This window comes from Pagrus major, chromosome 24, assembly GCF_040436345.1.
Source record: "Pagrus major chromosome 24, Pma_NU_1.0".
In the NCBI taxonomy this organism is placed as follows: domain Eukaryota; kingdom Metazoa; phylum Chordata; class Actinopteri; order Spariformes; family Sparidae; genus Pagrus; species Pagrus major.
Window position 1 is genome coordinate 16,296,882 of NC_133238.1, and position 25,234 is coordinate 16,322,115.

General features: G+C 42.3%; 2 protein-coding genes and 1 long non-coding RNA gene across 3 annotated transcripts in view; all 3 read left to right on the forward strand.

The window, feature by feature from the left end:
* LOC141020400 (NLR family CARD domain-containing protein 3-like) overlaps nt 1–25,234 on the forward strand; it is a 45,533-nt gene that overhangs the window by 6,899 nt on the left and 13,400 nt on the right. The window contains exons 2-3 of the mRNA XM_073495457.1: nt 3,389–3,467; nt 3,622–3,850. Coding sequence (XP_073351558.1) covers nt 3,389–3,467; nt 3,622–3,850 — 308 coding nt within the window. The remainder of the gene's footprint in view (nt 1–3,388; nt 3,468–3,621; nt 3,851–25,234) is intronic.
* LOC140992411 (protein NLRC3) lies at nt 4,650–6,711 on the forward strand. The gene is made up of 3 exons (XM_073462716.1): nt 4,650–5,599; nt 5,695–5,868; nt 6,660–6,711. The coding sequence occupies exons 1-3, from the start codon at nt 4,650–4,652 to the stop codon at nt 6,709–6,711; spliced, it is 1,176 nt and encodes a 391-aa protein (XP_073318817.1).
* LOC141020412 (uncharacterized) lies at nt 9,121–16,711 on the forward strand. The gene is made up of 2 exons (XR_012180837.1): nt 9,121–9,410; nt 15,757–16,711. It is a non-coding gene; the product is annotated as an uncharacterized lncRNA (long non-coding RNA).

Here is a 25,234-nt window from a genome sequence, read left to right on the forward strand (position 1 = left end):
CTCGGATTCCCTTCAGTTGCGCATCATTGTCTTTTCTAAATTCCCTCAGTTCTCTGAGTATCAGCTGACCTAGGTCCAGACTTGCGTTGCTAGCTTGTTCTCCTTCGTCTGTTAGCATGTCATTGTCCTCTATGGCGCTGCTAGCAGGCGATGTCTGGTCGTCTCCGTCTCTCTCTTCTAGCTCACTCTCTGTAGTTTTCTTTTTGTTTTTGGTTCTTGGCATCTTAAGCCCCTTACTTTATCTTTACTTTGGTAATAGTCTTTACGAATTCGAGTCGCTGTGGGCTGTTTTTATCTCAAACGTCGGGAGCACGTTCTCCTATGCTGCCATCCTCTTTCGTGCCAAACCGGAAGTCGGAGGACAAACTTCAGTCCTTGTTCTGTGTAAAAATACTTTATAAAGTTCAGCTGAGGATAATATGAAGCTTCAGAAGTCTGAGCTACACAGAACAAGTGGAGATCCTCCAAAGACTTGTTGGTCTGATGTACCGACAGTAAAGTTGTTGTCTGTCAGAATGAATTCAGGATCCACAGACTGAAATCATTCAGCTTCATGTTTACTGAACTCTGGTGTGTTGATCCTTTTCTTGTTGATAGCTGCTAGTTTCTCCAGCAGCTTCTGTGTCTGAAGAATAAAAAGTGAATTAACATCTCTGGTGGTCGTCTTCTCTGTCCAACAGGAGACCAGCCTCTACTGGACCTGGACCTGGACCTGGACCTGGACCTGGACCTGGACCTGGACCTGAGCCCAGCTGTGTGTCCTTCAGGAGTGACCGGTCAATGGATGATATTATTCATTTTAAACAACAGCGTTCATCAGACAGACAGTAAGTTGTCCTCATGTTGCTCTCTGTTGATGTTTGTCCTCATTAAATCCAGTCTGACCAGTGGTCCTGATGGTCTTCATGTCCTCAGAGTGATGATGGAGGTCAGAGCAGGATCAGTATTAAAGGACAGGTTCACAGTTTTTCATGTCTGCCCCTCAACAACTCTGACGACAGTGTTCCTCCTGTGTACAAACAGCAGTGACTCACCTCCTGCTGAGATCTGACCCCTGCTGCTGAGGAGAGGAGAGGCTGTGTGTTATATCTAACGTTACAAGGGCCCGACCCATCCGGGCTTCATGGGGCCGGTACCGAAACCCATATTAAGGAGTAGAAAACTCTGATAACTGATATATCAGCTGATTAAAAGTTTTTAATTATTCAAAGAATAAATAAAAACAAGTAACTTCTTTTTTGATCTGTTAAATATAGTTCAACACTTGAGACAAAGATATGAACTGAAGGCAGAACATTTTACTGTTTTACAATATTTAGTGTTAAAGGCGTCTAAAGGTCAACTTCTGCCCAATAATGATTATTATCAGATTGGCTATAATCACCTGATTAATCGGTCGGACCTCCAATTTTTACTTCATATAGTGTTTGTTTGTGAAACATGCAGTTAAAACACTTTGTGTTTCAAATAGTTTTATTATGAAGCTTCACTTCAAAATATCAAGACACAAAACTGCTTCTTTTTTATATGAACAACATATCAAAAAGGACATGAACAACAAATACAAATATAAATAAATAAAAAGAAAAACAGAGACCCACATCCCGACTTACAACAACCCACCCAGGACTGCAAGATGTTGCAGGTTTGCAAGATGCCAAGTTTTCTCAGTTTTCCTTTATTTTGTCCTGAATGAAGAACTGGATCATCTCAAGGTGGAGTGTGTCCATCAGCTCTGTGAGCCACAACTTCAGTGTAAAAACAATTTGTAGGTTTATTCTCACTTTGATTCAGTTGATCTGAGCTCAGTCTCAGTCTCTGACAGTTTGAGTTAGCAGCCGACTCCTCCTGTCTTTTCTTAAAGTGCCCTCAACTGTTAAATCAGCTGCTGTAGTTGATGTGAAGTTCACAGACTTTCCATTCAAACACCTGCCAAACACAGTGGCAACATCGCATGGTCTCAGGCCAACAGCTGACAGTTCCCCATCAGGAATGCAGATTTTCGCCTTCTTAGTAACCTCTACTGCGTTACACCATTTGGAGTTAACAAAGACAACAAGCCTTCCACCCAACATCTTACTGCTCTGTTTGTCTCTGTGAAGCTAATTGCATTGAACAGTCTGGTATTTTCCTGTTCGGCCATGTCTTTGTCAGGCAGGACACACTGCACTCCTGGTACTTGCGCTGTCCACTGACTTAAAACTGGTTTAAGTACTTAAACCAATCTCCCTAAACTTAAAATACTCTTTGGAAGAGCTGAAGGAGTACTGCAAAATTTTTGAAAGACTGAACTGAGCCATCACAGGCTTCATGGACTTTAAGCACAAGCTATTCAGTGTTTCCCACACTTGGGCTCTACTTGGGCGGCCCGCCCAGGTAAATTGAGACCCGCCCAGGAAGATAAAACAAACATTCCAATCTTTCCCAATCAACGATGTCATTTTACAGTGCACACAGACAATCTGCCCTCCAGCCCCGCCCACCTTGTCACGCAGCATGCAGCACACATCACGCAGCATGCAGCATGCAGCATGCAGCATGCAGCATGCAGCATGTATCAGGAATTTACTTCAGCTTTGGCGGTGTGGTTTTTAGTCTGCTGGTAAAAACCAAAAAAGAAGAGGAGTATTTAATGCGGTTGGCTTGACCGGAACTTCCACTGCAAAGAAGACAGCTGCCCTCATCGTCGAGATCAAGCCCCAGGAAGAGCGCCAGGCCTTGAAGCCATTTTTAGTAGTGGCAAAGCTGTGTAACTAGATCGTCACGTGATGCACTGGGGCCCAAAAATTCTTCTTCCCGTAAGCAAACATTGTGAAAGAAGCAGCTGTAAAACGGTGGATAATTGTTTTGGAGCATCACAACCCCCGCGAAATGACTCGTCTTACTGTCAGAATTTGAGCCATTTGGTCCGAATAAAATTTGAAAATTATTGGAATTATTTTATCCCCATTCAAGATAGCCAGGCACCACCCCTTTCCTTGTTGCCTCCTAGATCAGTCTTTGAAACAAATAAATAAATAAATAACAAATAATTTCTTCATTCTCCAATGCTGGAATTTCAATTGAATACAAGTTTATTGAGACTCTTCACCAATTTGCACTGGACAGTTAGCATCCAACTAGCTTGTGTTAGCTGCGTGTTGCTGTCCACAGTATTATAGGGGTCAAGAGCTGGAGGGACTAAACCAGACAAGCTGCTGAACCAACCCAGTAAACTGACTGACTGTTGATTCACAGTGGGATCAGCAGTACATCCAACACTTTGATGTCAGGGGAAACCATCTGATTCAATGATGTCATCAACGCTTTAACTCAAAGGACCTTCAGCTTGTGTTTGTCTCTGAGTGGACAGACATGATGTGGCTGATTCTTCATGATTCCTCCACAGAGTCGACCAGGAGAGCTCAGAGGTTCCCAGAGGTCCGTCTGCCCAGCAGCATCAAACACACCTGGACTCCATATTTATGGTCTGTACATGAACAACAACTACTTTTACATCCAGTCTGTTCACAATAATCTCCATGCTGCACTTTACAGACCAGTGGTGAATCTGTCCAACATGGATCTGATGTTTGGCTCCATGATGTTAAATGTTCTCATTTACATAATATTCTGTTCCAGCTGCTGGAGGAGAACATTGTGACTTTTGTGAAGAACGAGCTGAAGAAGGTCCAGAAGGTTCTGACTTCAGATTACCCAGAATGCTTAGAGAGTCAGAGGGAGGATGAGGAGGTGTTGGATGGTGAGGATGAAGAGCAGAGGAGGAGCAGCAGAGAGGCATTTCTGAAGATCACACTTCACTTCCTGAGGAGAATGAAGCAGGAGGAGCTGGCTGACTGTCTGCAGAGCAGTAAGAGGATTTCTCTAAAGATTTAACATGATGGATCAATGAGACGTTTACTGAAGTCTGATGATGATGATGATGATGATGATGATGATGATGGGAAATCTGTTTATATATGCAATCTTTAGGGGAAGGAAATTGTCATATTGTTTTCATAAATAACTTAATGATCTTGTTTGTTGTGTGTTTATTTAGAACATCTTGCTGCAGTTTGTCAGCGTAAACTTAAATCTAACCTTCAGAAGAAGTTCCAGTGTGTGTTTGAGGGGATCGCTAAAGCAGGAAACCCAACCCTTCTGAATCAGATCTACACAGAGCTCTACATCACAGAGGGAGGGACTGCAGAGGTCAATGATGAACATGAGGTCAGACAGATTGAAGCAGCATCCAGGAAACCAGACAGACCAGAAACAACAGTCAGACAAGAAGACATCTTTAAAGCCTCACCTGGAAGAGATGAACCAATCAGAGCAGTGATGACAAAGGGAGTGGCTGGCATCGGGAAAACAGTCTTAACACAGAAGTTCACTCTGGACTGGGCTGAAGACAAAGCCAACCAGGACATACAGTTCACATTTCCATTCACTTTCAGAGAGCTGAATGTGCTGAAAGAGGAAAAGTTCAGCTTGGTGGAGCTTGTTCATCACTTCTTCACTGAAACCAAAGAAATCTGCAGGTTTGAAGAGTTCCAGGTTGTGTTCATCTTTGACGGTCTGGATGAGTGTCGACCTCCTCTGGACTTCCACAAAACTGAGATCCTGACTGAATCATCTCCCACATCAAGACATCACGAAGCCTCCACATCATGTGCCACATCCCAGTCTTCTGCTGGATCACTGCTACAGTTCTGGAGGATGTGTTGAAGACCAGAGAGGGAGGAGAGCTGCCCAAGACCCTGACTGAGATGTACATCCACTTCCTGGTGGTTCAGGCCAAAGTGAAGAAGGTCAAGTATGATGGAGGAGCTGAGACAGATTCACACTGGACCACAAAGAGCAGGGAGATGATTGAGTCTCTGGGAAAACTGGCTTTTGAGCAGCTGCAGAAAGGAAACCTGATCTTCTATGAATCAGACCTGACAGAGTGTGGCATTGATATCACAGCAGCCTCAGTGTACTCAGGAGTGTTCACACAGATCTTTAAAGAGGAGAGAGGACTGTACCAGGACAAGGTGTTCTGCTTCATCCATCTGAGTGTTCAGGAGTTTCTGGCTGCTCTTCATGTCCATCTGACGTTCATCAACTCTGGTGTCAATCTGATGTCAGAAGAACAAACAACAGACCGTCAATCTGCAGAGACACGTTTCTACCAGAGTGCTGTGGACGAGGCCTTACAGAGTCCAAATGGACACCTGGACTTGTTCCTCCGCTTCCTCCTGGGTCTTTCACTGCAGACCAATCAGACTCTCCTACAAGGTCTGCAGACACAGACAGGAAGTAGTTCACAGACCAATCAGAAAACAGTCAGTTACATCAAGAATAAGTTTGAAGAGACTCTGCTTGCAGAGAGAAGCATCAATCTGTTCCACTGCCTGAATGAACTGAACGATCGTTCTCTAGTGGAGGAGATCCAACAGTACCTGAGATCAGGAAGTCTCTCCACAGATAAACTGTCTCCTGCTCAGTGGTCAGCTCTGGTCTTCATCTTACTGTCATCAGAAAAAGATCTGGACGTGTTTGACCTGAAGAAATACTCTGCTTCAGAGGAGGCTCTTCTGAGGCTGCTGCCAGTGGTCAAAGCCTCCAACAAAGCTCTGTAAGTGTCGAAGTTTTTTTCAGGATGCAGTAAATGTGCTGTTATTGACCCAAATAGAAATAATTTTCTTGTTCTGATCATTATTCTTTATCCAGACTGAGTGGCTGTAACCTCTCAGAGAGAAGCTGTGAAGCTCTGTCCTCAGTTCTCAGCTCCCAGTCCTCTAGTCTGAGAGAGCTGGACCTGAGTAACAACAACCTGCAGGATTCAGGAGTGAAGCTACTTTCTGCTGAACTGAAGAGTTCACACTGTGTCCTTGAAACTCTCAGGTCAGGATTCATTACTTTACTTCATTATTTCATGTAACTTTACAATTGGAGCAGGTCTTGATCATACTCTTAATATTATTCAATTTATTAAAGAGACGCAACATTTCACCTATGAACAAGCACTTGACACAGTGGCGAGAAGAAAAATACCTCTTAACAGGCAGAAACCTCGAGCAGAACCGGACTCAGTGGTGGGCCGCCATCTGTCTCAACTGGTTGGGTTGAGAGAGAGAGAGACTGAAGCCCCATTCACACTGCCTTTTCAAGGCGGGAATCTTGTGCTGATATTCCACCTCACTTTAGAATAGAATAGATGTTTATTGTCATTGTTTCAAAAACAACGAAACAGAGATAGCAGCTCTTAGTTTGACAAATAAATATCAAATATAAACAAATACAACAAAATAGATAAAAATAGTAAAATATATACAACAAGATAAATAGACACAAGATTCAAGTATGTAGGTAATATGTACACAAGTGAGTATGTGTGTGGGGGTGGTAGTGGAGGGTTATTGCACTGGTGTGAAGTCTTTAGAGAGTGAGGGGTGAAGGGAGGGTTGTGCATTTCACTGCCTGTGGAAAGAAACTGTTCTTCAGTCTGTTTGTTCTAGATCTGATGGATCTATATCTCTTCCCAGAGGGAAGGGGGGAGAACAGGTAATGTCAGGGGTGAGTGGGGTCCTTAACAATACAGCTGGCCTTCTTTGGAGTCGGCCAGTGTAAATGTCTCTGAGAGGGGGTAGTGTCGTCCTGATGACACGCTCCGCTGCCCTCACCACCTGCTGCAGGTCCTTCCTGTCCTGTGTTGTGCAGATGGAGAACCACACCGTGCAGCAGTAGGTCAGGAGGCTTCCTATCGCTGACCGATAGAAGTTGGTCAGCAGGTGGTGAGGGAGGTGAGCGTGCATTAGCTTCCTGTAGGTGTGAAAGTTACAAAGGTGGAATGGGGGGACAGTTTCATTCCACCTCTGATCCTCCAACAGAGGTAGTAACACAGCCAAAACACAGGCGAGACGACCTGTGTGGACAGGAGTGTGATGTTCTGATAGTGTTCACAGTCTGACAACTTAACAGATCCTTCACTCATCAAAGTAACGATACAAAACCAATGACACCACTAATCTATATATTGTATATACATAAAATGTGGGTCTGTCAGTCTATTCTGCACTTTAGTCCCGACTTGCATATCTCAACAACCATTGGATGGATTGCCATGAGGTTTTTGACATTCATGCTCCCCTCAGGATGAACTGTAATTACTCTGGTGATCCTCCATCATCAGGGCCCAGTATTTCAAAACTTGTAATCTGGATCAGAGTAATCCAGATAATGAAATCCTCCTTTTCTCAGTCATGGATCACGGTGATCCTGCTGACTTTATCTGAGTATTTCAAAACACTGGCAGGGTGGATCACCTGATCCCAACCGGGCCGGATACGGATTTCCAAATCTCAAGTCTCCGCCTCCGGGATCTGAAACATGGCGGACTACTTCACGAAAGGAGAAGCTGAGCGCGACTTTCACGTCAAAAGTGTAGGTTTACCGTCTAATGTGTAGCGGTTTTAAGACCATACGAACGCCAACCAACATATCATGCAAGCCAACTATTTGAATTGTCACCTTATTAAAACGAGGCCGTAGCGATCTCTAACTGAACCGCGGCCGTGCTAACGGGAGCTAACCCACTCCATTGACTTGTGTGTTAAGCAGCTTGCGGGCTATCGTTAGCGTGACGTCATTGGAAACACAGCAGACTTATAAATAGGCTACATGTGTACAGACCTGCTGCAGTACTTAGAAAACACAACGCTACACAGTATGAGTATTAACTATACGGTTGGTTCAGAAGTGTCAGAATGCTACAGTAGTGCTGGTGATGACGTCATGTTTTTGTGTACATAAACACAATTTGGGATTGTGGATTAAGATACTCACACACCTTCTACTTTCAGAGCCACTCACAGCCATGGACCACTCAGCTACAACAGGGCGAGTGCTGGAAATCCTTGGAAATGCTTTAATTATATTGATACATTTAAGGTTTTCAAGTAATTGGAGTTTGAATAAAGTGCTTGAAACTGCTCAAAATTGTAATAGCATTACTTTCATGGTATATACCTTGGTCAGTGACACAATTAGAAACATTTTTTCATCCTAACTTCTCTGCCGTATATAGAAGCTCTCACTTAACATAATGATGGTCATTTATAAAAGGATCTGATTTGATGAAGTAAAATAATCAGTGTGTACACAAACACTTATTGAAATACATTGCTGCATGTTTTAAAATCACATTCAAGCTATATCCAAACATTTTAAAAGTGCATTATTAGAGACGGAGACGGAAGAGGCATGCTGCTGATGAGGACGCCTATGAAAAGCTCCTCAAAATGGAGACCGAGAGGGCGGTCAAACAAATTGAACTGGCCAACGAACAAATAAAGCTGACGCTGCTTCAGCAAAGAAAAAACGGAATTGAAAATAAAGCTATTGGAGAAACAGCTCACTTCTAACCTCTGAGATGGGTTAGGTCCCTGTTTTAGTTAGTGGCCACATTATTTGAAATGTCTTTGTTTTGTTGGAATTAAACTTTGTTTGGACCCTGCATTCCTGTTGTCTTTCTCTGATGTTTTGGTACATGCAAGTTACAATGTTCGGTGAACTAGAATTTGAGAAATGGGTTTGTAATTGTTACTTTTCTTTACAGCAGTTTCAGAAAGTGTGGTCAAAAATATTTTACTATGCTTTAAATTTCTCACAATTACTTTAATTATTTGTTAAAAGTAAAACACTAACACTTTAGATAAAGTGTAATGAACATCTTGAGTAACAATATCTAGGAGAAGTGGAGCTGAGACTGAGTCAATCCAAGTCAAATCCACCTCTGAGGTGCGATTCAAGTGATCCTGAAATTTTGGTATCGAGTTGATCCAGATATTTGCCTTGCGTTTTGAAATACCCAAATCCAGCCTTTTATCTGGATTCAAGGGAGGATTGGACTACCAGAGCTGAATCCTGATCTTCAGGATCAGGATTCTCTGGATCTGTGTTGAAATACCCAGTTTTCAGATCAGATCTAGATTTAATCCAATCCGACCAGGATAATCCTGTCAGATCACTTTTGAAATACTGGGCCCTGGTCATCATTTTAATCTGTACAATGTTGGTTCATGACCAAATATTTGCAAAACTAATGGCATTTCCATCATCTTCAGTTATACTCTGTGTTTAGTGCTGATCAGTAAATTAGTGAAAACTAAGATGATGAATATAATAAACGTTAAACCCTTAAACACAGATGTGCACTGAATCATCAGGACCCTCAGCTGATCTGTGATGTGTGTTGTTTTGTGTGTCTGCAGGCTGTCAGGCTGTCTGATCACAGAGGAAGGCTGTACTTCTCTGGCCTCAGCTCTGGACTCCAACCCCTCCCATCTGAGAGAGCTGGACCTGAGCTACAATCATCCAGGAGACTCAGGAGTGAAGCTGCTGTCTGCTCGACTGGAGGATCCAGGCTGGAGACTGGACACTCTCAGGTATGAAGAGTCCTGCTGCAGCCACAGACAGTCAGTGTGAGACTCTGTATCTCGACTGTAGATGGTTCAGTGTCGGGAGGTCTGCTTCGTTTACTCCACCTCCAGTTGTTCAGTTCAGTTCAGGAGAAAAGGCAGCATGGCACGAAGCCAAGAGTTACAAGTGAAGAGAGGAAGATGAGAAGAAGAGATAAAGATCAGTGACCAGGAGAGTCTTGGCACAAACACTAAAGTTACACCTCTTTTTTCAGACTAGTTTAGTGCCTGTTCAAAATGTGCCTGTTTGATTTGTTGGCCTTTGGTTTTGCTGCTTGATGAACCGTCATCCAAACTCCTTCACACTCCACACTGATTGCAGAGGGTTATCAAAACATTAACATTAAATCTAATTTCCACCACGTCACTGCTGTGTTATGATATTAATAATAACAACAGACCCTCTGTGTCAGATGTCTGATCAGAAAATACTGAACCTCAAATTCAAAAGATTTCTGTGACACATGAATGAATTTAATCACTGAATGTCATAGAAACTCTTTCCCTGAACTGGAGAATCAGTGTTTCTGCCAAAGTGCTTGACTTTGAACTTAAAATGGTTCTGACATGGATCTTTATCAACACTGGAGTAACTGCATTCTAGATCATCACTGACAAGTGTATCTGTGCCTCAGTGTGAAACCATTTACAGACTGTAACAACTGTCTGTGGCATCAGTTTAAAGTGAACAGAAGATATAAAACAGTCCAATAACAACGTTAGATGACACAAGGTGGAACATTCCCGTCACATCACCAAAACAGCAGCAGTGCATAGGTTAATTTAAGATGGGTCAGTGGTGCCGTCTTGGCTCCTGTCATGAGGAAACTGCTGCTCCAGCTGAGTTTGGGCTGTTTTGGGTAGTTCTGATTATAACAGCCTGCAGGGGCAGGAAAGCTTCAGTGTTTTGCACCGTCAGCAAAATCAAATGACAAAAGAAAAGAAAACATTCAGTGATCAATCATCTGCTTCATTGATTAACATGATATGTGTCCTGTGCAGAGCTGCAGCTCTCTGCAGTAGTTGGTGGACCTCTGGTTTAATGCTGTTGTACTTCAGCCTGGCTCGTAGCTGCTGACTCAGCTTCACTTTCAAGATGGCGTGACGACGTTGCATGAATGGACTTTTAATTTCTCTTGTGTGGCAGCAAACAACACACATGGTTTCAGTTACTAACTGAGTCTATCCACACACTTTATGGCCGACTACAGTAATAACAGCGTGCACTTTACTGTGACTGCAGCAACGTGCTCGTAGCTCTGTCACATACCGGAGAGACTCACTCCAACCAACACAACACAGAGTAGTGTTTGTTGGCACTAATTATAGGGCTGCAACTAACAACTATTTTCATAACCCATTAATCACATGAAAAGACAAAAGCTGATTTATTAATATTTTTATTAAAATATAAAACATTGCTGTCACATTTTCCTCTTTAGTCTTGTTCAGTTCACTTTCAAACAACTTCAAAGTGTAAAAGCAACATAAATGTATTAGAGGTGTGGAAATGTCTCCATTATAAGATGCATCACGATGCAGAGACAGAGCAGAATCCAGAGTCTGCAGCTCATGTTGATTGTTGATTGTTCGGCCTCAGCTGGACAATAAAGTTACGTTGTGACGTTGCTCCCATGTTTTGAACTGTGGGAGGACTTCTGACTAACGTTACTGATGTAGGAGGGATGTTGGAGGGAGGCAGAGATCATCTGAGAGGGATTAAAAAGAGTATTTTTTAAACGGACATCTCGGTACACGTCAGATTTTATGAACTTGCTGTGAAGCAGGAACTGGACGAGACTTCTGCCTCACAACAATCACTAATCACGTCGGCCATTTTCAGCTGAAGCTAACGTCTGCAGCCATAAATAATAACTGTTACAGCAGCCCAGCTGATCAGCCGAGATCTGAGGAGGTGCTGTCAACTCTGCTGTCCAACTCTGAGAGAGGTGTGTGCAATGTTTCATCTTAAAGCTGCCATGGGAAAACTATATTGTTGTAGACACACGTGAAAGACACTGCAGATGGAGACATGTTTTGTTTGATTACTGAAAAGATGCAGCTTTTATTTTGTAGCCTGCTGTAGTCTGATTATTGGAAGGACTTTGTGAATAAAAGGGGGATTTAAATGATGAAAAGTAGCCGTGTTCAGTGATACAGATCATCGAGGATGACGAACACTGAGATGCATCGAGAATCGTCGACAGCTGAATCGTAATCGAATCGTGAGGCCGGTGAAGATTCACACCTCTAAAATGTTTGTTACATGAAGAATGCAAAAGTAAAATATAGTTTGTTTTCTAAAGTGCACATAGCACTCCTTCATCCTCCACCATTGATAGTGGCCTCATGTGTGTTCGCAGCATACTGAGGATAGCATCAGTCAGAGCAGCTGCTGGCTGTGGTGTCATGGGGCATCCTTCCTCACAACGTAGTCGCCATGTTGACTTGTTTCTTTGTGAAGTGAGAGACACAATATTATATAATATCAGTATGCAGAGTAGCACAATTCACATGAAGCTCAGTGAACTCAGTAACTGCCTTGTTGTTTGAGGTAATATGTGCTGATGTAAAGGGCAAATACAGATCAGGCCTGTACAATAAAACACAACAACAACAGAGCAGCACTTCCTCACAACATGTGAAAAGTATCAACACATTAGAGAAACACATGTTCAACATGTAATAGATTACAAAGGGTTTGTTGAGCCAGTAGATGGAGAAACATGAACAGTCCTACTAGGGGAGAACCCAAAGAGCTGTGATCCAGCAGCAGTCTATGTTCTGCTGCCACAAACTGAGGGACAGTGAGTGACAGTCAGCTGAGAGTTGTTCATGTTATATGTGACGACACTTATTATTTAGTGTTGTGCTGTTATTGTCAGCTTTGGTTATAGTTCTGTCTCTGTTGTGTTTTGATCTGCTGTACTAGTCTTTACACCAGAATGTTCTTCTTCTTTATCTTCTCAATGTTTGTGCGCTTGCTTTGGCCACATGTTTGTGTTACATGGTGCCAATAAAGACATTTTTGAATTTAGGAAATGAAATGAAACAATAACTGGACATTGTGAATGCAGCCTGAGCCGTGCACTGAGAATAAAAATATGTACATGTAATATATATTTGAACAGAACAGATATGCTCAAGTTTCTATTGTGCAGAAATAAAGACTTGACTTCAGACGATCTCTTACTATGACATGAAATATTGTAAAAACTCCTCTTATGTCCTCCAGTGTCTCTGAGCGTACTTCAGCTAATTACCCAGCAGGGGGCGACACTGATCCATCACAAACCTGAGAGCACAGGTGGAAGGTGTTTCTGTCTTAAACGCTGCTTTTTAAATTGAAAGCTGTGATGTAGCCGGGCCCTAATCTTGTGTTTGCAGGAACAACAGGTTTACTAATGGATGAAGTTCATCAGCTCCAAAAGTTCATCCTGTCCAAACTTTTGTCAGTCAGCCTGTCCAACAAACAAACACTGCTGCTCATTAAAACACTGAACAATCAGTGACTAAAGGGACAGACACTACGGATCAGTGTAGACAGGTTCTGGGTTTGAAAGGTTTACTAAGTTACCGTGCCGAGTCTCCTTCACCCGTAGTGGCTCCGACGTGCTTTCTCTTCAGCTGCTCAGTGATGTGGTGCCACCGGGGGAACTGCCCATTGGTCCGACCTCCCATTGGTTCGACCTCCCGTTACTCCGACAAAATACCCACTGGTCCGACCTCCCATTGGTTCGACCTCCCGTTACTCCGACAAAATCAACCACAAGTCGGACCAATAGGAGGTCGAACCAATGGGTGGTCCCGTTAGTTCGACCTGTCATCCCTACTTTCTGACAAGCGCTTTCATTGCGAGCATGCGTCTCTCTCTCTCTCTCTCTCTCTCTCTCTGAGAGTTTGTTTTAACTCTGCTGTCCCAATGCTTTGGCAACATTGTATATCACAGTCGTGCCAATAAAGCAAATTGAAAGAGAGAGAGAGAGAGAGAGAGAGAGAGAGCTCTCGGAAACGCGCGCACACACACACACACACACACACACACACACACACACACACACACACACACACACACACGGACGGAGCGGAGCCAGTTTCCTCTCGGTGCCGTTAACCGATTGTGCCAGATGCGCGCACCTCTGCAGTGCGTAAAAGCCGTGCGTAATGACAGCTCCTCCCCGGTGAAACACAATAAACTGCACCTCTTCTCTCACGTGTGTCTCATTGACAGGTGGAGCCTATATGAATAATTACATAAATTAATATACGCTGTAACGTCGGGCTTTTCCTTGCTCAGCAGCCTCGGTGAGCGGAGAGAGATAAACACAATGTAAACAGCTGAGAATTTGGACACCCATTTCTCGCAACTTCATGATATGTCTCTCCATTCATGAACATATCATTAATAATAGAGATGTATGGCTCGACTTAGGTAATTATAACGTATTATATACAGAAAAAATAAATATTGACCGTTTTTTTGTTTTTGTTTTTTGTTTTCCTTTGCAAGATTGAATGGAATAATCGAATGGACGATTGCGAGGTGTGGAGAGATCTGGCACCTTTGATTTTAAATCAGCAGTTGCACATTTCTGCAAAATGCTAAAAAGTAAATTGCCATAAGGCAGAAATAGGTTAAGAGATTTTTCTGGTTTGTTTCCAAAGAGTTTTTACTCCGCTTTATTTCAAACACAGACTGTACAGTGAAAGGACATTTTTTAATTTCAAGTTGGCAGCTCTCAAATATCCGACCTGTCTGTTTAGATTACAGATGCATTAGTCCAGTTCGAACCTATTTAGTTCGAACTCTCATTACTCCGATTGTCGGAACAATGGGAGTTCGAACTAATGGGAGGTCGGACCAATGGGTGGTCGGACCAGTGCCATGGACCCGCTACCGGGCCATGTGAGAGCAGCTCTGCACATCTTGTAGCTGTTTTCTTTGAACACTTTTGATGACTTGGCTCGTACACTTTTCTCTTCTGTAACGTTTGTAGTTCCCGTTGCCTCTGGGCCTCCGCTATATTTCAAATGCTAACGGAGCCCATTCAGAAAGGAGACGGCGCGACTCCGAGTAGCTTCCTGTTTCATCACCTGAGCTACGCCAGGCGCCATTGGCTGGCTTACTGCTCCCCACCGCAGGAGACCAGAACTGCTGCACTGAATGTGTTTTCCTGACGTATCTTCGGCTCGACCGTCTTTGACTATGAAGTGAAACAGCTCGCTCCGTGCCACAGCGCCTGCATCGTAACGTCAACCGACTAATCCACCGTGAAACTGGTCGGCAGCTGTTTTTATAACGGATTTAATGGGTCAGTTGTCGCGGCCCTAAAAACTTCTAACATTGAATTCAAAGTCAACACTGCACTTCTGTGAGTCCTCAGCAACAAACCTGCCAAGTATAAAGTAGACTGGATGAACGGTTCTGGAGACATGTGGACCACAGACAGACAGAAAGAAAGACAGATTCCTGGCTTCATAGTCAGATGTTCCTCTGTCACATCTGGACACATCATGTTTACCACAGCAGATTTCACACTAAGAGACATGTTCTGTCATTTGTTGTGCTTTTAATGGCATCAAACATGACATGAAGTTCTCCTCACAGTAACTATTACTGCTGTAACATCCATCAGATATCAATCCAGCACTAAACTATAGTAACATGAACATGAACACATGAAATGATGCTGTTTCTACCACAAACAGCTTCAGTGACACTTGTGAGCTTCTGGAGGGAAACAGTCTGGGAGTCTCTGTCTCTTGGTTTTGTGGCAGAGGTCGGGAACCAACGTCCAACGTTTCCTGATGATTTATTACGTATAAATTGTATTTGTTTCTTTGCACAGTGAAACAAAGCAGCAGAAACACAGCGAGAACAAAAAGCAGACTGTGCAGGTGAGATTCAGAAAAGCCCTGGAAGCTTCAAACAGGAATCTGACCTCAAAAGTTCTGACATCCAAATCCAAAAGTCCTGTAATATACAAACATAAGCACAAGCTGACATTGGATCAGACAGCAAGCGTCAGGTAGCCCACAGGAAACAGCAGCAACATCCAATAACAGAAAGATGAAGTCATAAATCCAAACAGAGGTTTGTGTGTGTCCTCACATGTTGTCGTCCTCTTTCACACACACCAACATCCTGTGGCTCACTCTCAGTGTGTGAGGAGAGTGGCAGAGGTGAAGAGGTTCAGGGAAACAGGGAGAAGCAGCCTGATGGACATGTTGTGTTTCTGTGTATGAGTCATGTCATGTCCATGTTTGCATGCTGAAAGAGGATGTGCTGCTCTGACCCCCCTCCTCCTTTCAGGGTGGAGCCTGCTGGAGTCCGATGGTTGACACCAGGTCTGAGGAAGTGTGAGTGTGTTTTTACTTTGATTCAGCTTCACACTGTGACATCACTCAGTCACATCTGTGATGTCATCACCACACTGATGATACATTAATAACTGCAGCTGTGTTGTGTCTTTTTCTCTCCATCAGATTCCTGTGAGCTCACAGTCGACACAAACACAGTCAACATAAACATCAAACTGTCTGACAACAACAGGAAGATGACACGTGTGACAGAGGATCAGTCATATCCTCGTCATCCAGAGAGGTTTGAAACCTCCGTGTGGCCTCAGCTGCTGTGTAGAACTGGTCTGACTGGTCGCTGTTACTGGGAGGTCGAGTGGAGAGGAGGAGTTTCTATATCAGTGAGTTACAGAAGAATCAGAAGGAAAGGAGACATTAATGACTGTTTGTTTGGATTGAATGATCAGTCCTGGAGTCTGTGGTGTGATGATGATGATGATGATGATGGTTACTCTGTCTTTCACAATAACAGACAAACAAACATCTCCTCCTCCTCCTCCTCCTCCTCCTCCTCCTCCTCCTCTGGTAGAGTAGCAGTGTATGTGGACTGTCCTGCTGGCACTCTGTCCTTCTACAGAGTCTCCTCTGACTCACTGATCCACCTCCACACCTTCAGCACCACATTCACTGAACCTCTTTATCCTGGATTTGGGTTCTACAGGTTGAGTTCTGGTTCCTCAGTGTGTCTTTGTGGTGTTTAGTCTGCAGAGTCTCCTCCTGTCACAGAAACATTGTCAGTGCTGAACAGTTGAGTCTGTACAGGATTACAGTCACATCAATCTTTCAGCTTCTTGTAATAAATTCATCAGTGAACTTTGTACAAAATGATTCAAACTGATTGTAAAGATTGATGGTTTCCTCGTCATCAATGATTCTGTTCTGCACATTAAAACTGAGACATCACTTCACTTTGTTCTGCACTTGTTGTATTTGACAGTCGTCAGCATGAAGCTGGTGACTCACAGAAGGACTTTAACAGGCAGCCGCTGTAAAGACTTTAAAACAGGCGTAACGTGCGTCTCCTTCTGGTCTGAGTCAGCAGTCGTGCAGCAGGATGTTGAATTAGCTGCTTTCATAATGTTTCTGTGTGAGTGTTACGGCCTCCGTTCATAAAAGTCAGAGCTGAGGCTCAGAAGGGGCTGGAGGATGCAACATATGAAGGACACCAGACACAAGGTTCATAGTTCACTCACAGCTTTTATTACATCATTCAAATTATTCCCAAAAGAAACCCAGGAACAAACAAAAAGGGGCTGAAAGGAACAAAAGATGGGAAGACGCTGGACCAACCAGGCAGTGGGCCGTTGTTCCCCGCGTCTCCCCCTGAACCACCTCGATGAAGACTGATCCTAAAACAAAGAAAAGGAACAACTGAACCAGCGGTGACCTCCGGCCCAAACTAACACAGTGAACTAATATAACACAACCCCAGCACCGAAACTATGGAGGCTGACAAACCAACCTGTTGGAGGAGAGGAGGAAACTCTCTGCTCATGTGTGTGTCTCCTTAGCTAGCTACAGACTGCAGTTAATGTTAGCTAGCTACACACTGTAAGCTATGTATAAGTAGAGACATTGTTAGCTAGGTGTAGAGCAGAGGCACTGTTAGCTAGGTGTAGAGTAGCATTTCTGTTAGCTAGGTGTAGAGCAGAGACACTGTTAGCTAGGTGTAGAGCAGAGACACTGTTAGCTAGGTGTAGAGCAGAGGCACTGTTAGCTAGGTGTAGAGTAGCATTTCTGTTAGCTAGGTGTAGAGCAGAAGCACTGTTAGCTAGGTGTAGAGTAGCATTTCTGTTAGCTAGGTGAAAAACGATTCAAAGTGATTGAAAAGATTCTTCATTTACATTTTAAACTTCTTCCATTAAATTGTGGAAATTGCGTTGACTTGTACTTTCTGTCGTGTGTTGTTTTGAATTCTGGCTCTTGTTCCAATAAAATCCAGAAATATTAGTGAAATGTCAGAAACAGGAAACATTAACTCGTCTGTAGCTTTAATTGTAAAGTTTCATTGTGAACAAAGTTGTAAAGCGACAGTAAACTGTGTAAACAGTGATCTATTGAAAATCGTATCTTATTGTTCATCATAACTAATAATTATCCCTGATAATCATTAATTATTATTGATGGACATATTTAACCATAAACTTCCTAATAATGTTGCTCAACGCACTACATATGGTGCCCCGTGTGAGGCAGTGTACTGTTGGCAGTCATTCATAACTGTGCAATATTAATTTCAGCATAATTTGGACATTGCTGAAATTTGAGTTTCACATCTTGAACCCTTTAGCCAAAAGTCTTTACATTGAACCTCACTAGTCTATTACAGGAGTAGACGTTGATTTGTACTTACAAACAGTTGCGTTGTGGTAAGAATTGATTTATCAATCAAATTTATAACCAAATGGATTAACCAAAATCTTTTAGGTTATTAACTGCCACTTTGAGCCATTTGCTATTGCGACTTTTGATTCAAGGTGAAAGTGCTCTGTAGAAATTGTAAGAATTTCAGTTCAGCATGTGAATATCCTGTATTTGTTGCATTGTAGTCAAGCTGTCAGAATTTGATGAAAATTTAAATGCTCCTCGTGTTAATCACAGCGTGCCACCGGCCCTGTGATACATAGAAGTTTATATGTGGCTGTTACTGCCTTGCATTTCAGCCTGAGTAAGAAGTAGAGCCGGAGATAGAGCCAAAGCCCTGTGAAACAGAGGTTTTGTACTTAGCTGTTACTACCACGTGTTTCCAACCGAGTCGACTTTAAGAGACAATCCTCTGAATGTTACTGCCCTGCCTTCCAATTAGTGCATGTACCCGCCAATAGTGTAGGCCAGCATACTGTTTGGTTAGGCTAGTGTACTCCCAAAGCTACGCTACAGAGTGTCTGCCAAAGCAACACCATAGCCAACCACACTGATCGTTGTTGGACAATTTGTTTAATAATGGAGAGCCCCTGTGTAGAATGATTTATTTCTTCCCTGGCACAGAGTGTAAAACCTGGCTGCCCTGAAGTCATTAGCAGGTTACATCTCAGTTTCCTCCAGTTACGACCAGTTTCATCCCCCTGCTGTCTTTTATAAGACTTTGCACAGCAAGGTCAGCACTGTTGGGATTGGGATTACAACCTTCTCCTGCTTGGCTTATCAGGCAAGGAATGACCAGCACCTTTTCTTCAAAGACTGGTAATGTTTAATTGTGCCTAGATAGCACACAGCATAGCATAGCACGGCTAAGCACAGGTGTGTTTAACTCTGGTCGATGTAATGCAAATGTGTTCAATCTATGTGTTTGTTAACTGTTTGGGTGTTATTGTGGTCTTAGGTCAGGTTATTGGCAGTTTGCTTTGCTGCACGGCTAATTTGATGTTAGTTGAATTATGCTTCACACAGACTCAGGATCTTTGCATGCAGCTAACCATCTTCTCCAACGTGGCATCACGTTACACACACACACACACACACACACACACACACACACAGAACACTGATGTGAAAGGAGACAGTGGAGACACACATGGGATTAAACGATCAACACACAAAAAAATTTGCTCCCAAAACTTTGTGCTTTGTCTCATAGTGGTGTTTCACATCGACACTTTTTATGAGTACCGCAGTCTCTGAGCATATGAGACAGACTGGTTTTGTGCTTCCAGTGGGAAGAATGAACATGAATGAGTCCATCCATTCTGGGTTGAAAACTTTGTTTTCGCTGTCCAGTTTTCTCTTCTTGACAACACTGCCATCTACTGATCATGTGGAGAATCGGCTCCGATCTTTCGACTTGAGATTATTTTTATCACAGTGAGTAAAGAAGCTGCTGCAGAAGCTCCACTTATTGTTTCCACTCTGCTTCTATAAAGTGTTGATGAGTGTATTGATGAATGTATTGATCCTTCCACATGTTGCTTATTTTACTGGATGACTGACATGTGATGACGTGAAGTTCGAACAGCTGACACAAAGACAGCAGAAGGAAGAGTCCTTTTTGTTTGTGAGTTCAGATCAGTGCAACCGAATGTGACGGCGCCAGAACATCACATGTATCTGTAACCACGGCAACTGCTCAGCATCACTCATGTTTACTGCATTTACACATTTTCTCCTTTTTAGCTCCTCATCATGTTTCAAAATCAACTTTGTCCTGCATTTAAACAAGCAATTTAACATGTTTATCAGACTTTTAACACATTTGAGTTTTTTAAAAAAAATATATACATATACATATATATATATATATATATATATATATGTATATATATATATATGTATATATATATATATATTTATATATATATATATATATACATATATATATGTTTTAAAAAAATAATTTGTCTGATCTGAGGTCTGATGTGTTTCACAACAGTCAGGACTTGTATTGATGTGGAGGGGAAGGCAGCACAGGGTTGAGCACTAGGACCCAGCAGGCATCAGGGCATGTAAACAGAGTGTGAGAGCTCACCTGGGCTCCTCCTCCTGTGATGAAGCACACCTGAGAGACCGTCAGCAGCTGAGGACGGACTGTGTTTGCTCTCACCTGCTGCTTTCAGCCCTTTAAAGGTAAGATATGATTTAACTTTACAATAACATTCAGCTAACGAGCTAACATTAAGCTAACGAGCTAACATCCAGCTAACGAGCTAACATTCTGACCAGAGTGAAGAAACAACAGTGTTGACGTCCTGTCAAAGACGTCTCTGTCTCTGTCGTCCTGTCTCCTAACAGCACTCTGTAGCTCAGAGGTGACAGTCTGACAGCCTGTAGTTTCAGCTGGAGATGTAAAAGCAGCCAGTTCACTCCTGAGTCTAACAAGTCAACAAGATAAACTCACTAAATGTCAAGAAAGGAAATATTCTGACACCTATTTTCCTTGTGAACAGAGAAATCCAACTGTCCACTGTCTGAACTCAAGTTTCTCTCTGTGACTGAACTGAGACGAGTTTAAGCGCCTCGTGAACTCATCGTCAAACACACTTCATTCAAACTGGACCTGAACTGAACCACAGTCACAAACACTAACATGTAACTTTACTGTGTGTTTGAAGGAGATCATGTGGATCAGCAGCTCCATGTGTTGTTAGCTGATGAACACTGGTTACATATTAAACACTGTGACTTTATAGGACTGCGTGTAAAATGACAGACGAGCTGACGTGTTGTTAATGTGGTTTAAAGGGTCAAGTGAAGGTAAATCTGTATTCTGACACACAGATGTTGGACTAATTAAAGTTTAATTTAGATAGATAGTTAACTTTATTAATCCCTGAGGGGAAATTAGGTTACCATAGCAGCTGGTACATTCAAGTACAAATACAATCAAAATACAAGGGCAAATACAGAAACAATGAGAAACAATAAAGTACGATATACAATAAAATGCTTAAGTAGTTATGAAATAAAATAAAATGAAATAAAATGCTGAGGTATCGAGGAGTAAAGTGGAACATAAGGTGATTAATTTAACAGACAGCAGCCGTTCAAATAGTGAAGTTCAACAGGATTTTTTACATGTTTTCTACGAATCAAACATTCAAATTAACTGTCTGACTCATTTCTTCTGTTTTCTCTTCAGAGGAGCTGAGCAGCACTGACGCCATTTTGAATGTTTGTTTCCTCGACCGTCACTGTGAAGACAACTGAAGTCAGAAGTGAAGTCGTGCCAACAAACCAAGGTAACGAGGTTTGTTTTGTCTTGATCTGATTCATTCTCCTGCCTGATGACGCATTCAGGTGCTCTTTGAAAACCTGTAAAACAAGTTGTCACTGTACAATCTAATCTGACGTGTTTCACATGTTTCAGCATCTGAACAACAGAGTTCATACAGGCACTGATGTATTCAGGCTGATGACACGTGATGGTGATCAGACAATCAGAGGCCTTGAATGACTAACATGTTGAAAACAGAGACAGGATACAACCAATCAAATCACTGCTAAAGTGAGAAGAAACACTGTGTCAGACCAAATGTAAAGATTCAAATGTACAAATATTATTACGACGTACATTAATTAATTCTTGTATATTTCTAATAGCTTTAAATAAAAAATTAAACATCAGCTCTTAATGAACATCATGAACACCTTGATCTACAGAGCCTATAACAAGTTTTCACCCTCTTGGATGTGTCACACTTTTATTGCTTTTACAAATGGAGTCATGATCAAAAGACAAAAATATACAAAACAAAACCTCTTTACTGTCAAAGTGAAGACAGATTTCTACACAGTGATGTCAATGAAGTAAACATATATAATGTAAAATAAGTGATTGTATAAGAATTGAGCCCCTTCAAGTCTTTGGCTCGATCACAGCACTGAGTCTGTGTGGAGTCTCAATCAGGCTTCAACATCTGGACGCTGCAATTTTACTCATTCTTCTTTGTAAAACTGCTCCAGCTCTGTCAGGTTGAGGGGATCAGGTGTGAACAGTACTTTTCAAGTCCAGCCACATGTTCTCTATTGGACTGAGGTCTGGGCTTTGACTGGGCCACTCCAGAACATTCACCTTGTTGTCTTTAAACCATTGCTGTGTAGCTTTCTCTGTTTGCTTCGGGTCATTGTCTTTCTGGAAAATAAATCTTCTCCCGAGTCGTAGTTCTCTTGCTGACTGAATCAGGTTGTCCTCCAGGATCAGGGTTAATCAGTTGAACCCTCTACCTTTACAAGCCTTCAGGACCTGCTGCTGAGAAACATCCCCACAGCGTGATGCTGCCACCACCCTGCTTCAGGGTGGAGATGGTGTGTTTGTGGTGATGTGCAGTGTTTGGTGATCCTTCTTGCAGTGGACCTTGGAGTCTCTCACATGTCTGTGGATGAACTCTAGTGGAGATTTAATGAGCTTTCTTCAACAGTGGCTTTCTCTTTGTGACTCTCCCATAAAGCTTTGACTGGTGAAGAATAGGCTTGTACGGTATACCGGTACTAAATTGGTACCGCGGTACCGACGCATTTAAAAAGGTACTATACTGCGCTTGGATGAGACCGGTACTTTTTTCATTTCATTTTATATAGCGCCGTCAGAGCAAGCGAGGGAGCGAGCGAGTTACTGGAGCAACAGACGGAGCAGGAGGAAAGCTTGGACACAGGGAGAGATAATGGAGAGAAAGAGAGAGAGAGAGGAGCAGGGAGAGAATGGCAGCTGCTGCAACCGTCACCACTCCGCAACTTACGGACAAATCAGGTGCGCGAAGTGCATGGCGAAGTCATAAACACCGAAGCACCACTGTGCAAACGGTGTTATAAAACATGTCTCGCAAAGGGTGGAAACACATCCAACCTGGCCAAACATTTGAAGGACAAGCACCCAGACCTGCACAAGGAGTTCAAAGAACGACAGGTAATAATTTAGATACCCTACCCATGAAAAAAAAAAAGCCACATTCAGTGTTAAAAGCAAGCAACGCCAGCCCCCTTCACTCTCCACAAAAGTAGCTCTGGAAAAAAATTAAAGCTGCTTTTCAGTTACCACTTTCTCTGGTTTAAATAGCCTATTTATATTATTATATATTATATAATTATATTATATTATATTTATATTCTCAGTCAGTGATTTTTAAACTTTTTAGACATGCTGATTTATGATAAATGAATGGTGGTCCCTTCATTTTTTTTCCAGAGCTGTAAATGCACACATGCATGGTCTTTATGAAGTAATAAACTTTTACATACACATTTAGCCATTTAATATGTTATAAAGAGTACAGCATAGTAATGTAACGTATCATTTAAAGACATTGGTCCTACATAACACAGGCTATATTTAATGAAAATATTTTTTAGGTTATGTATCTCAACGTAATTAAGGCCTCAGCTTGTATGACAAATGTATCACCTTCATTTTATCTTTTCACTACAGAGTCTTTATGGTATTTTATTTTATTTACTGATGTATAGTTCTAAGATTTTAAAGATTTTCTATGAAAATAAAGCCATTAATGACATTTTTTGTGTTCTCTTTTTATTTGGAAAAGTATCGAAAAGTATCGAAATACATGTTGGTACCGGTATCGATACCAAAATGGTATCGTGACAACACTAGTGAAGAACCCAGCAACAGTTGTTGTATGCAGAGTCTCTCCTATCTCAGCTGCTGAAGCTTTAACTCCTTCAGAGGAGTCATAGGTGTCTTGGTGGTTCCCTCACTGGTCTCCTTCTCCCACCATCACTCAGTTTGTGAGGACGACCTGCTCCAGGCAGATTTACATGTGTCATACTCCTTCCATTTCTTAATGATGGAGTTAACTGAACTCTGGGGGATGTTCAGTGACGTGGAAATGTTTTTGTATCCGTCCCCTGACTCATACATTTCAGTTACCTTCTCACAGAGGTGCTTGGAGTGTTCTGTTGTCTTCATGGTGTAATTGTAGCCATGAATACTGATTAACAGTGACTGGACCTTCAGACACAGGTGTCTTTATACTACAGTCACTGAGACACATTTACTGCACTCAGGTGATCACAAGTTCACTAAGTGTGACACTACTAGCACCAACTGGACTTCTGTTGAATTCGGTCAGTCACTTTTAAGGGGGTGAATACTTACACAATCACTTATTTTACATTAAATATTTCTAATTTATTGACATAACTTTTTTTCACAATAAGAGTGGACTCATTACAGACAACACAATCACTAAAATGATGACATTTAGCTCAAAAACTCACAACTAACAAAGTATTTGCAGTACAGCTGTGGGATTTTACAAAGTCCATCAACTTAATACAAGTTTTTAGTCTGCTTTTGAGTCTTTGAGTCAACCGTCACTGTGAAAACAACCAAAGTTAAAACTGAACTGGTGCCAACAAACCAAGTCGACCTGTTTGTTCAGATGAAGGTTGCTTAACTTGTCGTCAGTTGTGAAACGCAGGAAAACCAGTTCTCAGTCTCTGTTTGCTGCCAGCTGCTGGTTTGAGGCAGTGTTGTTGAATGTACCCTCCTCTTCTCTTCTTCCTCTGCCTGTCTGCTGTCATGTGATTCTGACCCGTCTCCATTTGGACTTAAAGTTCTGAGGATGTGACGGCTGTCAGTCGGATGAGCGGACACCAGCAGCATCTGTGGGTGTCTGCAGATGAAGGTAGACGCCCTGTTTGAGCTCATCTGGACTTTAACAGGTCAGAACCCTGACAGGTAACAGGACACACCTTTGATGAAGAAACTCTGCTGTCATGGAGTTACATTTTATACCTGATGACAGCAGTGCTTCATTCTTTCCACACTGTTACTTCCTGTTTGTACATCTGTATTTTCATGAATCCACTGACTCTTCTATGATCTGTGACTTTTGGTCAGACTGAGTCTCTTCATGTTTCTGTGATGTAATCAGTTTTTCCTCATGTGCTTTGAGTCGACCGTCACTGTGAAAACAACCAAAGTTAAAACTGAACTGGTGCCAACAAACCAAGTCGACCTGTTTGTTCAGGTGAAGGTTTGT